Source organism: Cyclopterus lumpus, chromosome 12, assembly GCF_009769545.1.
Source record: "Cyclopterus lumpus isolate fCycLum1 chromosome 12, fCycLum1.pri, whole genome shotgun sequence".
Taxonomy (NCBI): domain Eukaryota; kingdom Metazoa; phylum Chordata; class Actinopteri; order Perciformes; family Cyclopteridae; genus Cyclopterus; species Cyclopterus lumpus.
In genome coordinates, this window is record NC_046977.1 from 2,110,379 (window position 1) to 2,126,580 (window position 16,202).

General features: G+C 45.9%; 2 protein-coding genes across 2 annotated transcripts in view; one reads left to right on the top strand and one right to left on the bottom strand.

The window, feature by feature from the left end:
• sgtb (small glutamine-rich tetratricopeptide repeat (TPR)-containing, beta) overlaps nt 1-8,940 on the top strand; it is an 11,510-nt gene extending 2,570 nt beyond the window's left edge. Inside the window, exons 4-12 of the mRNA XM_034547622.1 lie at nt 3,180-3,255; nt 3,948-4,047; nt 4,431-4,535; nt 4,628-4,766; nt 4,864-4,926; nt 5,302-5,339; nt 5,432-5,515; nt 6,925-7,045; nt 7,139-8,940. Coding sequence (XP_034403513.1) covers nt 3,180-3,255; nt 3,948-4,047; nt 4,431-4,535; nt 4,628-4,766; nt 4,864-4,926; nt 5,302-5,339; nt 5,432-5,515; nt 6,925-7,036 — 717 coding nt within the window. The 3' untranslated portion in view covers nt 7,037-7,045; nt 7,139-8,940. The remainder of the gene's footprint in view (nt 1-3,179; nt 3,256-3,947; nt 4,048-4,430; nt 4,536-4,627; nt 4,767-4,863; nt 4,927-5,301; nt 5,340-5,431; nt 5,516-6,924; nt 7,046-7,138) is intronic.
• A 154-nt stretch (nt 8,941-9,094) lies between these two features.
• trappc13 (trafficking protein particle complex 13) lies at nt 9,095-15,837 on the bottom strand. Its single transcript, XM_034547451.1, has 13 exons — nt 15,680-15,837; nt 14,766-14,834; nt 13,499-13,598; nt 13,321-13,405; nt 13,076-13,203; nt 12,906-12,978; nt 12,579-12,623; nt 12,145-12,162; nt 10,187-10,320; nt 9,897-10,095; nt 9,719-9,819; nt 9,493-9,640; nt 9,095-9,406 (listed from the first exon to the last, which is right to left on the bottom strand). Exons 1-13 carry the CDS (start codon nt 15,723-15,725, stop codon nt 9,299-9,301), a joined length of 1,254 nt encoding a protein of 417 aa, XP_034403342.1. The 5' UTR covers nt 15,726-15,837; the 3' UTR covers nt 9,095-9,298.
• Nucleotides 15,838-16,202: the final 365 nt, after the last annotated feature.

Here is a 16,202-nt window from a genome sequence, read left to right on the forward strand (position 1 = left end):
GCACATGGTTCTATGGGCTCCACTGCTTTAACATAGCACATGGTTCTATGGGCTCCACTGCTTTAACATAGCACATGGTTCCACGGGTTCCACTGCTTTAACATAGCACATGGTTCTATGGCTTCCACTGCTTTAACATAACACATGGTTCCACGGGTTCCACTGCTTTAACATAGCACATGGTTCTATGGGTTCCACTGCTTTAACATAGGACATGGTTCTATGGGCTCCACTGCTTTAACATAGCACATGGTTCCACGGGTTCCACTGCTTTAACATAGCACATGGTTCTATGGGTTCCACTGCTTTAACATAGCACATGGTTCCACGGGTTCCACTGCTTTAACATAGCACATGGTTCCACGGGTTCCACTGCTTTAACATAGGACATGGTTCCATGGGTTCCACTGCTTTAACATAGGACATGGTTCCACGGGTTCCACTGCTTTAACATAGGACATGGTTCCACGGGTTCCACTGCTTTAACATAGCACATGGTTCTATGGCTTCCACTGCTTTAACATAGCACATGGTTCCACGGGTTCCACTGCTTTAACATAGGACATGGTTCTATGGGTTCTACTGCTTTAACATAGCACATGGTTCTATGGGTTCCCTTCTTTAACATAGCACATGGTTCTATGGGCTCCACTGCTTTAACATAGCACATGGTTCCATGGGTTCCATTCTTTAACATAGCACATGGTTCTATGGGTTCCATTCTTTAACATAGCACATTGTTCTATGGGTTCCCTTCTTTAACATATCACATGGTTCTATGGGTTCCATTCTTTAACATAGCACATGGTTCTATGGGTTGCACTGCTTTAACATAGCACATGGTTCTATGGGTTCCCTTCTTTAACATAGCACATGGTTCCATGGGTTCCATTCTTTAACATAGCACATGGTTCTATGGGTTCCCTTCTTTAACATAGCATAGCACATGGTTCTATGGGTTCCATTCTTTAACATAGCACATGGTTCTATGGGTTCCACTGATTTAACATAGCACATGGTTCCATGGGTTCCCTTCTTTAACATAGCACATGGTTCCATGGGTTCCCTTCTTTAACATAGCACATGGTTCCATGGGTTCCCTTCTTTAACATAGCACATGGTTCCATGGGTTCCATTCTTTAACATAGGACATGGTTCCATGGGTTCCATTCTTTAACATAGCACATGGTTCCATGGGTTCCATTCTTTAACATAGCACATGGTTCCATAGGTTCCATTCTTTAACATAGCACATGGTTCCATGGGTTCCCTTCTTTAACATAGCACATGGTTCCATGGGTTCCATTCTTTAACATAGCACATGGTTCCATGGGTTCCCTTCTTTAACATAGCACATGGTTCTATGGGTTCCATTCTTTAACATAGCACATGGTTCTATGGGTTCCACTACTTTAACATAGCACATGGTTCCATGGGTTCCCTTCTTTAACATAGCACATGGTTCTATGGGTTCCACTGCTTTAACATAGCACATGGTTCCTTAGGTTCCATTCTTTAACATAGCACATGGTTCCATGGGTTCCCTTCTTTAACATAGCACATGGTTCCATGGGTTCCATTCTTTAACATAGCACATGGTTCCTTAGGTTCCCTTCTTTAACATAGCACATGGTTCTATGGGTTCCCTTCTTTAACATAGCACATGGTTCCTTAGGTTCCATTCTTTAACATAGCACATGGTTCTATGGGTTCCCTTCTTTAACATAGCACATGGTTCCATGGGTTCCATTCTTTAACATAGCACATGGTTCCATGGGTTCCATTCTTTAACATAGGACATGGTTCTATGGGTTCCCTTCTTTAACATAGCATAGCACATGGTTCTATGGGTTCCATTCTTTAACATAGCACATGGTTCTATGGGTTCCACTGATTTAACATAGCACATGGTTCTATGGGTTCCCTTCTTTAACATAGCACATGGTTCCATGGGTTCCATTCTTTAACATAGCACATGGTTCCATGGGTTCCCTTCTTTAACATAGCACATGGTTCCATGGGTTCCCTTCTTTAACATAGCACATGGTTCCATGGGTTCCCTTCTTTAACATAGCACATGGTTCCATGGGTTCCATTCTTTAACATAGGACATGGTTCCATGGGTTCCATTCTTTAACATAGCACATGGTTCCATGGGTTCCATTCTTTAACATAGCACATGGTTCCATAGGTTCCATTCTTTAACATAGCACATGGTTCCATGGGTTCCCTTCTTTAACATAGCACATGGTTCCATGGGTTCCATTCTTTAACATAGCACATGGTTCCATGGGTTCCCTTCTTTAACATAGCACATGGTTCTATGGGTTCCATTCTTTAACATAGCACATGGTTCTATGGGTTCCACTACTTAAACATAGCACATGGTTCCATGGGTTCCCTTCTTTAACATAGCACATGGTTCTATGGGTTCCACTGCTTTAACATAGCACATGGTTCCTTAGGTTCCATTCTTTAACATAGCACATGGTTCCATGGGTTCCCTTCTTTAACATAGCACATGGTTCCATGGGTTCCATTCTTTAACATAGCACATGGTTCCTTAGGTTCCCTTCTTTAACATAGCACATGGTTCTATGGGTTCCCTTCTTTAACATAGCACATGGTTCCTTAGGTTCCATTCTTTAACATAGCACATGGTTCTATGGGTTCCCTTCTTTAACATAGCACATGGTTCCATGGGTTCCATTCTTTAACATAGCACATGGTTCCATGGGTTCCCTTCTTTAACATAGCACATGGTTCCATGGGTTCCATTCTTTAACATAGCACATGGTTCCATGGGTTCCATTCTTTAACATAGCACATGGTTCTATGGGTTCCACTGCTTTAACATAGCACATGGTTCCATGGGTTCCATTCTTTAACATAGCACATGGTTCCATGGGTTCCCTTCTTTAACATAGCACATGGTTCCATGGGTTCCATTCTTTAACATAGCACATGGTTCCATGGGCTCCATTCTTTAACATAGCACATGGTTCCATGGGTGGAAGTGAAGGTATTCTTTAAGCTTAAACAGCATCAGGATGGAGATATGCGTGTGTTGTCCACAGTCACTATATTTCATGCGTTTCCTTCCCTCAGCTCAAAATGTCACCGTAATAAGAAGCGTTGGTTTTGATGTCACATCCCAGTGATGATTCTCCCGTTTGTAGAATGACAACATCACCGTACCAGAGACCTGCCCCTCTCTGGAGGACGTTGAACGAGCAGAGCAGCTGAAGAACGAAGGTGACGTTGAAGCTCCTTCAGTGTGACGCCTGCACCTCCCTCGCCAACGGAGGTGTGCTCGTTCTCAGACTGCCGAATTAAAATCTCACTCGACAGACAGCTCAGGTAGAAATCAGGGAGAGCTTCTGATAAAAGTGGGTTTTAAAAGAAGACGCCGACTCAGACCAAACAACTAATTCCCTCAAGGCGCAAAGAGATAAAAGCTCCCACGTAGTTTTAAACGCTGCTGTCCACACGCAGCTGTAAGCTGCAGCAGCCACACCATCTGGTGAAGGAACCAGGCGTGTTCCTGTGTGGATGTGAGGTGATACGCTCCCTTTATTAATCCACAACACCTGCAACGTTCAGCGCTATGATTGCAGTTCTGGTGGAAAGTATCCACTTCTGAAAGAAGACCGGCGCCTTTGTAGGAGGAAGTAAAAGCACATTTATCTTTGCCATCTCCATATATTTGAGATAAAACCCTAAACATGATATATATAGAAAATGATATAAATGACGTGATGTGAACCAATTTCTGATGTTTTCCATGGCAACATTGTCAACCTTTACCATAGCTCTAAATATATTGTAATATCGATATCAGGTCAATTATAATACATGTTAATAATTTTGTTGTTACCACAGCATCCATAAAAATTAAATTTAAAAAAAGTGTAAACTCTGTAAACAATCCGTTATTTTATTTTTAGGGAACAATCACATGAAGGAGGAGAACTACAGATGTGCAGTGGAGTGTTACACAAAGGCCATTGAGCTGGACCTGAGAAACGCTGTGTACTACTGCAACAGGTATGTACACTATATATATAAATATATATATATATATATATATTTATATTTATAAAAATATATCATATATATGTATAAATATATATGTATAAATATATCATATATATATAAATATATATGTATAAATATATAATATACAGTATATATATATATAATATATTTATTTATATATATATAAAAATATATGATATATATATATTATATATATTATATATATAAATAAATATATTATAATATATATTTATATATATATATATATATATATATATATATATATATATATATATATATATATACACACATATACATATATAAGCAGCGTTGAGCATGAGTGGATGTCGTTAAATGGTCGGTGGTAACGGTCTGACTTGCCCGCTCTGCAGGGCGGCCGCTCACAGTAAACTGGGGAATTACACGGAGGCCACCGGTGACTGCGATCGAGCCATTGGGATCGACCCCTCCTACAGCAAAGCCTACGGCAGGCTGGGGTGAGCTCTGTCGGCTTTTACCGACAGAAATCTGCCTCATAATGCATTTTACGTTATGTCTAAAAATGACCTTCTTAATTTTGGGGCTCCAGCTTGGCGTTGACGGCCACGAACAAGTACCCGGAGGCAATTACCTACTTCAAGAAAGCTTTGGTGTTGGACCCCGACAACGACACCTACAAGTCCAACCTGAAGATAGCGGAGCAGAAGCAGAAGGAGGCGACCAGCCCGGTGAGTCAAGACGTACAGTGTGTACATTAAAGCGCTCACATGCGCTTCATATAACATATTCACATATATTTGACCTGTCTGTGAATGTGTGCCACAGATAGCTGCAGGACTGGGATTCGACATGGCTAGTTTAATCAACAACCCCGCCTTCATCAGCATGGTAAGCATGAGTCCTAATAAATATGTGTGTGTGTGTGTGTGCATAGAGAGCCTGGCTGTGTCATAAAGGTTACTGCTGTTCAGGAAACTCACTAATTGTTCCTGGAGACAGCTGTCGTATGTTTCTTTTTGTCGCCGGCACGGTTAGACCCAAATATTTCCCCTAATTGGTTCCGTGAGTGACAGTTCGCCCGTTAATCAGGCGGGTTTTCGTCTCGTGGAGAGCGTCCGGGCCCCGGAGCGTCAGATAGCTCTGTGTGTGTGTGTGTGTGTGTGTGTGTGTGTGTATAAAAGATGACACCGGTGGTTTTACTGACATGATGAGAAATGAATTGTCCTCTTCGAGACTCACCTGTGAGAGGCTTTGTGTCCACAGGCCGCCAGCGTGATGCAGAACCAACAAGTGCAACAGCTGTGAGTGTTGAACCCGATTGGCTGCCTTCAGAGGGAAGCCGAATGGTATTAAAAACATTCTCTGACTCTCCGTCACTGTGTCACTGTGTCAGCATGTCAGGAATGATGTCCAACGCGGTCGGGGGTCCGGCAGCGGGAGTGGGCGGGCTGTCGGACATCTCCAGCTTAATTGAAGCGTGAGTACACTCGACTCCAAATGACACGGATTCAAACGGTAAACACAGGTAACACAGGTAGACACAGGTAGACACAGGTAGACACAGGTAAACACAGGTAACACAGGTAAACACAGGTAAACACAGGTAGACACAGGTAAACACAGGTAGACACAGGTAGACACAGGTAGACACAGGTAAACACAGGTAACACAGGTAGACACAGGTAAACACAGGTAGACACAGGTAGACACAGGTAAACACAGGTAAACACAGGTAGACACAGGTAGACACAGGTAAACACAGGTAGACACAGGTAAACACAGGTAGACACAGCTAAACACAGGTAGACACAGGTAAACACAGGTAGACACAGGTAGACACAGGTAACACAGGTAAACACAGGTAACACAGGTAGACACAGGTAAACACAGGTAGACACAGGTAAACACAGGTAAAGGTAGACACAGGTAGACACAGGTAAACACAGGTAGACAGGTAAACACAGGTAAACACAGGTAGACACAGGTAGACACAGGTAAACACAGGTAAACACAGGTAGACACAGGTAAACACAGGTAGACACAGGTAAACACAGGTAGACACAGGTAAACACAGGTAGACACAGCTAAACACAGGTAGACACAGCTAAACACAGGTAGACACAGGTAGACACAGGTAAACACAGGTAGACACAGGTAAACACAGGTAGACACAGCTAAACACAGGTAGACACAGGTAAACACAGGTAGACACAGGTAGACACAGGTAAACACAGGTAGACACAGGTAAACACAGGTAAACACAGGTAGACACAGGTAAAGGTAGACACAGGTAAAGGTAAACACAGGTACAGGTGAACACAGGTAAAGGTCCACACAGGTAAAGGTAAACACAGGTAAAGGTGAACACAGGTAAAGGTACACACAGGTAAAGGTCCACACAGGTAAAGGTAAACACAGGTACAGGTGAACACAGGTAAAGGTAAACACAGGTACAGGTGAACACAGGTAAAGGTCCACACAGGTAAAGGTGAACACAGGTAAAGGTCCACACAGGTAAAGGTAAACACAGGTAAAGGTGAACACAGGTAAAGGTACACACAGGTAAAGGTAAACACAGGTACAGGTGAACACAGGTAAAGGTAAACACAGGTACAGGTGAACACAGGTAAAGGTCCACACAGGTAAAGGTAAACACAGGTACAGGTGAACACAGGTAAAGGTCCACACAGGTAAAGGTAAACACAGGTACAGGTAAACACAGGTAAAGGTAAACACAGGTAAAGGTAAACACAGGTAAAGGTACACACAGGTAAAGGTAAACACAGGTAAAGGTACACACAGGTAAAGGTAAACACAGGTAAAGGTACACACAGGTAAAGGTAAACACAGGTAAAGGTAAACACAGGTATCTCTTCTCTCTGCCAGGGGACAACAGTTCGCCCAGCAGATCCAGCAGCAGAACCCGGAGCTCATCGAGCAGCTGAGGAACCACATCCGGAGCCGCTCCTTCAGCGGCAGCACCGAGGAGCACGCATGATCCACTCAGGTGAGTTTTTATTAAAAGCCAAAAACAATTGATGAAAGAAAGATAGATATATACCTGTATCATTAACGTGTATTTTATTCTTTTGTATTTCAGTTTCTCATTTAATTTTTTTAAAACCATAAGCCGCGTTTACAATCTCTACACTCCATTTCTTCAAATCCAAAATGCCCGGCGTCGCCGGAGAGAAGAGGAGGACGAGGACGAGGACGAGGAGGAGGACGAGGAGGAGGACGAGGAGGAGGAGGAAGACGAGGAGGACGAGGAGGAGGAAGACGAGGAGGAGGAGGACGAGGAGGAGGAGGAGGAAGACGAGGAGGAGGACGACGAGGACGAGGAGGAGGAAGACGAGGAGGAGGACGAGGAGGAGGAAGACGAGGAGGAGGAGGACGAGGAGGAGGAGGACACTTCACCGTGACCGGAGGCTCTGCAGGGGAGACGAAGGCCTCCGAGAAGCATCCCACAAGTCGTATACGGCGTAAACACGTAGTAAACACCTGTGTTTACGCCCCCCCCCCCCCCCGATGAGGTGTTTACACGTAGTAAACACCTCATCGTAAAAAGAGAACTCAGCCATCCCGCCACATTCTGCAGAGATCGTGTTTTACATGTGCTGAGAATACCGTCCTGGTCCCGGCTCACGTCCAGGATCCTGGTCCCGGCTCACGTCCAGGATCCTGGTCCCGGCTCACGTCCAGGATCCTGGTCCCGGCTCACGTCCAGGATCCTGGTCCCGGCTGACGTCCAGGATCCTGGTCCCGGCTCACGTCCAGGATCCTGGTCCCGGCTCACGTCCAGGATCCTGGTCCCGGCTCACGTCCAGGATCCTGGTCCCGGCTCACGTCCAGGATCCTGGTCCCGGCTGACGTCCAGGATCCTGGTCCCGGCTCACGTCCAGGATCCTGGTCCCGGCTCACGTCCAGGATCCTGGTCCCGGCTCACGTCCAGGATCCTGGTCCCGGCTCACGTCCAGGATCCTGGTCCCGGCTCACGTCCAGGATCCTGGTCCCGGCTCACGTCCAGGATCCTGGTCCCGGCTCACGTCCAGGATCCTGGTCCCGGCTCACGTCCAGGATCCTGGTCCCGGCTGACGTCCAGGATCCTGGTCCCGGCTGACGTCCAGGATCTTGGTCCCGGCTCACGTCCAGGATCCTGGTCCCGGCTCACGTCCAGGATCCTGGTCCCGGCTCACGTCCAGGATCTTGGTCCCGGCTCACGTCCAGGATCCTGGTCCCGGCTCACGTCCAGGATCCTGGTCCCGGCTCACGTCCAGGATCCTGGTCCCGGCTCACGTCCAGGATCCTGGTCCCGGCTCACGTCCAGGATCCTGGTCCCGGCTGACGTCCAGGATCTTGGTCCCGGCTCACGTCCAGGATCCTGGTCCCGGCTCACGTCCAGGATCTTGGTCCCGGCTCACGTCCAGGATCCTGGTCCCGGCTCACGTCCAGGATCTTGGTCCCGGCTCACGTCCAGGATCCTGGTCCCGGCTCACGTCCAGGATCCTCCCGTCTGGAGGGCGAGGGAGGAATGGACTTTTACGGCGTTGCAGGGAACATCTTTTTGATCCACATATCGCCTCTCGTGTAATATTTGTAATATTACTTTGTTTGGGAACTCCCATCGCCGCTTTTTCATCGAGTTTCACCATCGATGAAGACAACCACGTCATTGTATCGCAGTGTTTGCAGCCTGCATTATGTTGTTATGGCACTTTAAAAGAAAATATATATATATATAAATATCTCCCCTTTAAGCATATTTAATTGTTCATGAACTAGTATACTTTGCATGCTCTTAAATCTGGTATTTGAGATCAGACGCGTTATGGAAGTAACCTGACGAGGGCAGCACAACGTTTAGTCTGAGAACATGTGAATAAATGTCTTGAAATGGAACGTGTGACGTCCTTCCTGTTGAATAATATCTTTAAATAGCCGGTAACAATGTGACACTTCTACTTATTTGAGGACAATATGCTCATAAACTACACACAAGTTCCATTGAGCATATTAATGTGAAGTCTTGACAATAAAAAAACACCCCCGGTCACCGTGGTGATCAAAGAGTACAGATATTTTTTTATTAACACGTATGCACATTTACATCATCGTCTTCAAAGAAAAGGGATTTATATTATTCACAATTCATTTTAAAATGTACAGCGTCGTCCCCTCGGGTTGCAGAACGAGGGGAAGCGTCAGGGTAAATTCCACCGTTGGTCCATTCATATCGAAAAGAAAAGAAAAGAAAAGGTTCCTAGCCCTTGTTGCTGGTGAACGGGCAGACCACGCACACCTGTGCGATGTCGTCGTACTCGTACGTCCTCTTCAGGAACGTGTCCGTGAGCCTCAACCCGGAGATGCTCTGAAACGATGGACGCGGAGAACGTTAGTGAGCGGCGAGAACCGACCGCTCGGGGGGGGGGGTTCATCTAAACGTCTCCATCCTACCTGCAGACCCTGGACGGAGGAGAGGAGCGTGAGGGGCAGCGAGAGGAAGGCCCCGGGGCTGAGCTTCCCCAGCTGGCGCCCCGACACGCCGCACCAGTGGATGGACCTGGTGTTGCACATCTCCAGCTCCAGGTCCATGGTTCTCTCGCTGCGACACGGGAAGGTTGTTACCGTCACATTTCAGAGGTGTTCTCGTGTGTGTTGGACTGGTTTTATGTTTCAGTACCTGCAGTTGGTGATTTTACAGATGATGTCGAAAGGTTCTTCGAGGTTGACCGTGTCAGGGATCATCTCCAGAGACAGCCGGATGTCTCCGTACCCGGGAGCCTGGAAGATAGAAGATGAGATGAAAGAGGGGGGGGGACCAAACAGAGACTCGGGCCCTAAAGGAAGCCACCTCCCACCATTCTCTGCAGCTGGCTGGTCTGCAGCCGCCCTCTCTCCCCGAGGTTGGTCTTCCACACGATGTCCAGCTTCCCGATCACCGTCACGCCCTTGATGACGCCGGCCTTCTCCGCGTACTCCGGCTTGGGCTTCAGGCAGTACAGGTACTGCCGCGTGTCCGTGGGCTGCAGGTAGGACATTTTGCCAAAAGTGGACTCTCTGGCGGGGCAGAAAAAAAAAGAAGAAAAAAGTGAGGCGTGAAAAAGAAAACGCCGACGGGGCAAATACAGGAACGAGGAGGACTGCGTACCCGTCTTCTCCGCCTGCGACCGTGTTGAGCTCCGTGACGTTGTACATCATGGAGGGCTCCAGGGAGACCTTCTCCATGAACATGGGCGAGGTGGTGATGTTCTGGATCTGAGCCTCCAGGAACACTTCGTCCGTCTGGAGGGTGCGGAGAGGCCAGAGGTCACGGACTGAGGGTCGGCTTCACAATCTAGCACAGTGACATCATCTCCGAGGCCGACTGAGCATCACTCATTGTTACACAGGTGTTAGGAAGCGTTGTTAGGCCTTAAAGGGGAGGGCACAGTCACGTCTGCCCGTACGAGCGGTTCAAGGAGTTGCCGATTGCGGTGATTTCCCTCCTGTCCATGCTGTCACTTGATTTGACTGACAGCTGGAGCCTCTTCTACCTTTCAGATGACCTTTAGGCACAAGACACTAAGAAAAGGTCACTTCCACTGCAGATGGATACGAACCGGAGGGACGAACACGCACAAGCGGATCTCCTTTGATGCGCGTACGAGCATGAACCGTGAACCTTTCCTTCTTTTAGGTGACGTGGAAACATGGCTCACGCTGGTCAAATGAGACTCAGAAGACCAACGCATAAGCATATGAGTACGTGAGTGCTCAGTGTACCTTTGAGGCGTGGTTAGTGCAGGTGCTGGCCAGCGGAGCATACAGTAGGGGTTGCACAATGACACACTTCAAAACGAGTCGTTTTTATGACCAATAATCAGAATAGTTATCAGATCAGCCTTCCAGAGGACGCCCGACGCGTTGTAAGAACACACACGGTGCATTACAACTTCCTTATAATTAGAAATAAGCACTCGTGAATATCCCTAATGCTTTAAAACAATAACACACTATGAAGCATTTTAGAATGACGTTTTAGGTCGAGTATCGTAATGTCAATTACTAACATGTTTCTATTACAAGGATCATCGTGCTCTATAATCTCTCCAGTCACGTTTACAAATGATTCATTCAAATATTCAAAACAATACACTGCTATCCTAAATAAATATATAATTAAATATATATATAAATATATATTTATCCACATATATAGATATATAAATATATATATTTATTTATATATATATATATATATATAAATACATATATACATTTATTTATATCTAAATACATATATATGTATATATTTATTTATATATGTATATATATATATATATATATATATATATATAAATATATATATATATAAAAATATATTTATTTATTTAGGATAGCAGTGTATTGTTTTGAATATTTATTATATATAAATATATATCTATATGTACTTGAATACCTAACCTAGGACCCTAGGCCACTGGTTAATAGAAAAGGTGCAACCTCTACCATACAGTCAGAAACACAGAGAAGCAGATATTAGTCCATGCTTTGCAATTCATAACACCAGAACTGACCATGAACCCTTATTGTTAAATCACAGAGCGTGATGCAGAGCCACATTCCCACCGCTCCGTTACGCATAATCAAACATGCGTCGACCCGATTGGTCGATGAGAGAGAGAGAGATCTGGGTTTGGTGATCTCTGATTGGCCGGCAGCGTCGCACCTTCAACCCGGGAAGCCAAAAGGAAACGACAAGCAAAAGCATCTGTGCACATTCATGATTTGATGAGGAAGTGCACACTCAGTGCACACTCAGTGCACCCCCCCCCCCCCCTTCCCCCCTCCACCACCATTAAACACCACACACTTGGATTAAAAAGTCGGCGTTGTGTCGGTGAGTTTTGAGTTTGCGAAAAGCGACAGAGCGTCCAAAGAAAGGGCGAAAAGGAAAACAATGGAAGGTTCACGTCGAGGTCGTGAAATAAACCGTCCGGTCTTTGAACGTTGTCGTGACTTTCCGTTCTTCTACTTTGCACCTTTCTGTCGCCCCCCCCCCCCTCCCCCCCCCCCCCCCGAGAGGAGAGGATTAAGAGAAGCAACGAGAACCGAAGGAACAATTACCACAGAACTGAGGTCGCTCTGATGGAGAAAATAAAATACAAGACAGAATAATGAACAGATGAAGTTACATGCCGAAGATGATGATGATGATGATGATGATGATGATGACAGTGAATATGTTGCACACCGCTAATATAAAAAGCTACTGGTATGAAAATGAAATAATAATAAAATGAATAAAAAGCGTGCTGCCTCTGTGAGGAAAACGCTTGATCTCCATCTCTTACAACAATACAGGTTTAGATGTTTTTCGACATTATTGGAGGTACAAGGGTTTTCCTGGAGACCGTTCTTATACTAGCTGCCCTTATTAGCGTATGGAAACATTCCTAACTATGCAATGAAACGTGGAATGAAGCATGTCGTATGCTACGCTAACGACTCGCATGTCATACGAAGCAGCTGCTGTTGCGTAACAGATAGCGGTGACTCACCTCCGCGTTGTAGAACTTGGTCTTCACGTCCAGCGGCTTCAGGACCTGATTGAGAAGAGATTGCAAACTGAACGCTGTGGTTTTCTCCCGCTGTGCTTCCATTCAGCAAAAAGGGAGAAAGACCAACACTACATATCTGCATGCAAGAAAATGACTGGAAAGGAAGAAATAATAGCGCCAACGTGGCTAAAAGGGAAAAAGGGGGAGAGGGTGACTGGCAACGCCCCGAATCCACAGCTGGGATGTAATTGCGTTTGCTCTGAAGTGGACATGTGACATTTCTCACTTCCTCCCCGCCGTCGTCTGACGGGAGCAAACAGAACTCACCTGGAATTTGAAGAACTTCCGAAAATAGAGCTTCTCCCCGTACTGAGTGGTGTAACTGACGGCACACACTAAGCTGGAGAATCGGGAGGGAGAGAAACAGTTAGTGAAGGCCGCTCCGCCGCCGGAGTGTAAAGAAATACCGTGGCGGGGGGGGGGGGGGCGGGGCTCACATGTGAGTCCCGATCTCTTTGACTTCGTGGTGGATGACGTCGTCGATGCAGCACTCGGGTTGGAGCTCGGCCACGGCGGAGTTGGACGCCGAGAGGTTGAGCCTCTGGGAGCTGGTCTGCAGGTCGGCCTGTCGGGGGGGGGGTCACAGGAGAGGAGAATTGTGGGTAAAACCGGAGAGTGAAGGGTGTACCGGCTGTTGGAGAGGTATCTCTCTCTCTCTCTCTCTCTCTCTCTCTCTCGGCACCTTCACGAGAACGTCCTTCACCACTTGGCTGCTGTCGTTGTGCACGCTGATGTAACTGGAGAAGGTCTCGCCGAGGAAGATGTTCCTGTGTGACGAAGTGGGGACAAGTCAACTTTAAACACAAAGAGTATACAGAGCGCTGATTGGTTGATCCTCCGACAGCTGATGAGTGATGTACCCAAAGTTCTGTGGTAATGTGAGCATCTCTCCCAGCATCAACGCCTCGGCTCCATTGATGGTGGAGGGGTCCTCCCTCATAAGTTGATCAAACAAATCCCCTAAAAAGGAAATAAATACATTACAAATAAGAGCTGGAGCTCACACGAGACTCAAAACATTGAACAACCTGTTACATCTCTACACAAGCTTCAGATCTCCACCTGAACCTGGTCCCAGCATGAGAATGACGGACTCCCTTTAGAGCCGGGACTCGATAACAAAAAGGGAAAAAGGTTCCATGTCTCTAATGTCAAATTCAACCAACTTATCTTTGTGCACTTTAAGACGAGTCGTCCCTTATAGTTTATATAGAGATCCATCCCAGAAGAGTCATTGTGATGGTTTGTTGGGGGTTCTGTTACCAGAGCGGCGCTCACATTTCTCTGTCATGTAATTCATCAGACGGGAAAACAAACCCTGAACCTCTCGACAGGAGCACGTTAAAAAAAATAATACAGTAGGCTAAATGCGGTTTAAAATGTGCTATTTTCATTACATTTGGTCTGTTTATCTTTCTGCGACTGGACGATAAAGAACATGTTTTAAAATCAAAATGATCCCGAACTTTGCCCAAGTCAATAAATCACAAGTTTAGGAAAATTCACAAAAGACGTAACAGGCTCCATAAAAGGCAACCAATCCCTGCACTGCTACATCATTCATTCTCACAATTATTACATCTCATAAAAGCACATGTTGACCCCTTGAAGGAAGTGTTTATGACATTAAGATGTGGGCTATGGTTCCCTCAAGTGAATGTTTTACCATAAGCATGTGAGCGCCTGTTGTCTGGAGTGGGAACGCGACCGCAGACGGTGTCGGCCGTCGGTTGAAGGTTTTATTTGGAGAACAGGAAAAGCAGAAGCAATGCTCTCAAGAGACATTAAAAGGAGAACTAAGGCATCCATTCCAGCCTGGCGTCCGACCTTTTGTCGCTTTCCATTGTGCACACGATTATGAAATGTTGACATGAACTCCTCCTTTGTGTCCTGCAGCCTGGCCGCCAGTCTCTCAATCACAGTCACGGGTGTAATTTAACTGGAAGCTTCCAGAAATAGATTCATGTTTCTTTCTGGCGTGCCAAGACTGTGACTCTCTACACACTGAATAAGCCATGAGCCAACGCGGGTATCGCGCCTCCTTGTTGCGCGTTCATGGCGGTGACGCCTGCAAACAGCAAGAACAGGTGTCGTGCCACAGGTGTGTGTAAACGCAGAACGTCTTACCTGGCAGATCTCGATCTTCGCATGTCACGGGCATGTTGGTGAAGAGGGTCGGCTTGGTTAACCGCATCACTGTGAAGGGAAGGGGCAGCGGTCAGTGACTGGACACACAAGCTGCTTGGTAATGTCAGTGTTAACTGTCAATCACCCCTCAGAGCACGTGCAGAGAGGCAGGTTTCATTCCGACATAAGACAACAACAACAACAACGACAACTGGTCGTCTTTGTGATGCATTAATAGTGTTGTTAATATAAAGTTCATGTTTCAACACGATTTCTTTTCTAGGTGAGGCACAGAAAGCACGTCTCTGACAGGATGATTGGTTATTGTGGCTCATTGGTGCATTTGATGTGAACACAACGTGTTATCGGTGCACTGGATCCATGATCTCAAAGCAAGAGGTGAAGCTTTGCATGATTGCATCTTGTAAATAAACAATACGTGTAGCTACGACACATTCATCAGAAGCAGAATGACGTCTATTGGCTGAGAAGCTGAGTGACACACAGTGTGAGTCGGTTATGGAGCATCTTTACAGTAAAATAACAAATGCAGCTTAAAATAAATAACGAAGCTAGCGAGTTTCATTCTCTAATTCGTAAAACAACGTTATGTACGCTAATGTAGCTAACAAGCTAGCTGGCTTTATGGTATAATTATTGCTGTAATATATTGCATAACAGCGTCATTTCGATCTCAGCTTTGAGGTCGAATAGCAACACCAAACGTTTTCTTTAAAGCTAAACCTGCCGCAGTCTCGGTTGCACAGTTTGGAGTGTACACGTTTAATTTCGTCCTAGCTGTTAGCAGCTAAAAGAAACACAACAAATAACAACAGTGACCTGAAATAAACGCGTCAGTTTCCCCCCAAACCATCATCTGGCCTCATTAAGGCTACCGCGAGGACATTAAGTACCTTTTAATGCGAGCAGGTGTTCCTGTTTCGCTTGATTTACTTCCATTTTGACAGGGGAAGTTGTCTTTTCTTTAAGACGTTAGCTACTATGCTAGCTGGTTGTTGTGACAGGCTAGCTTTGTGAACTTTGACCCCACCGGAAACGCTCTTTCTTCTTTCGTCTTTTAATATGGGACGCTCTTGCGGACGCTCTGCTGCCCCCCACAGGATGGGGCGGGTACTACCAGAGCCTTATAAAGACGGGCTACGTCCGATTAAATATGGCATGTCGGAATGACCAGAAGTGACGCGACTCTAATTAAAGGGCTCTGGTGTGCAGTCATGGCCGCGCCTTGCATTCCTTTCACAGTAAACGTCTGAATACTGTGTTATATTGTGAAATATCACTGTAATAATAATGCTATTGGTCGGAGAAACATAACTGCGTTTATTATTAGCAGCTCTGATTAGTAGTTAATAGATTAATTGATTTACACTAAACGACTGTATTTGGTTAGAACAATTTACTTTAAGTGAAGTAGAA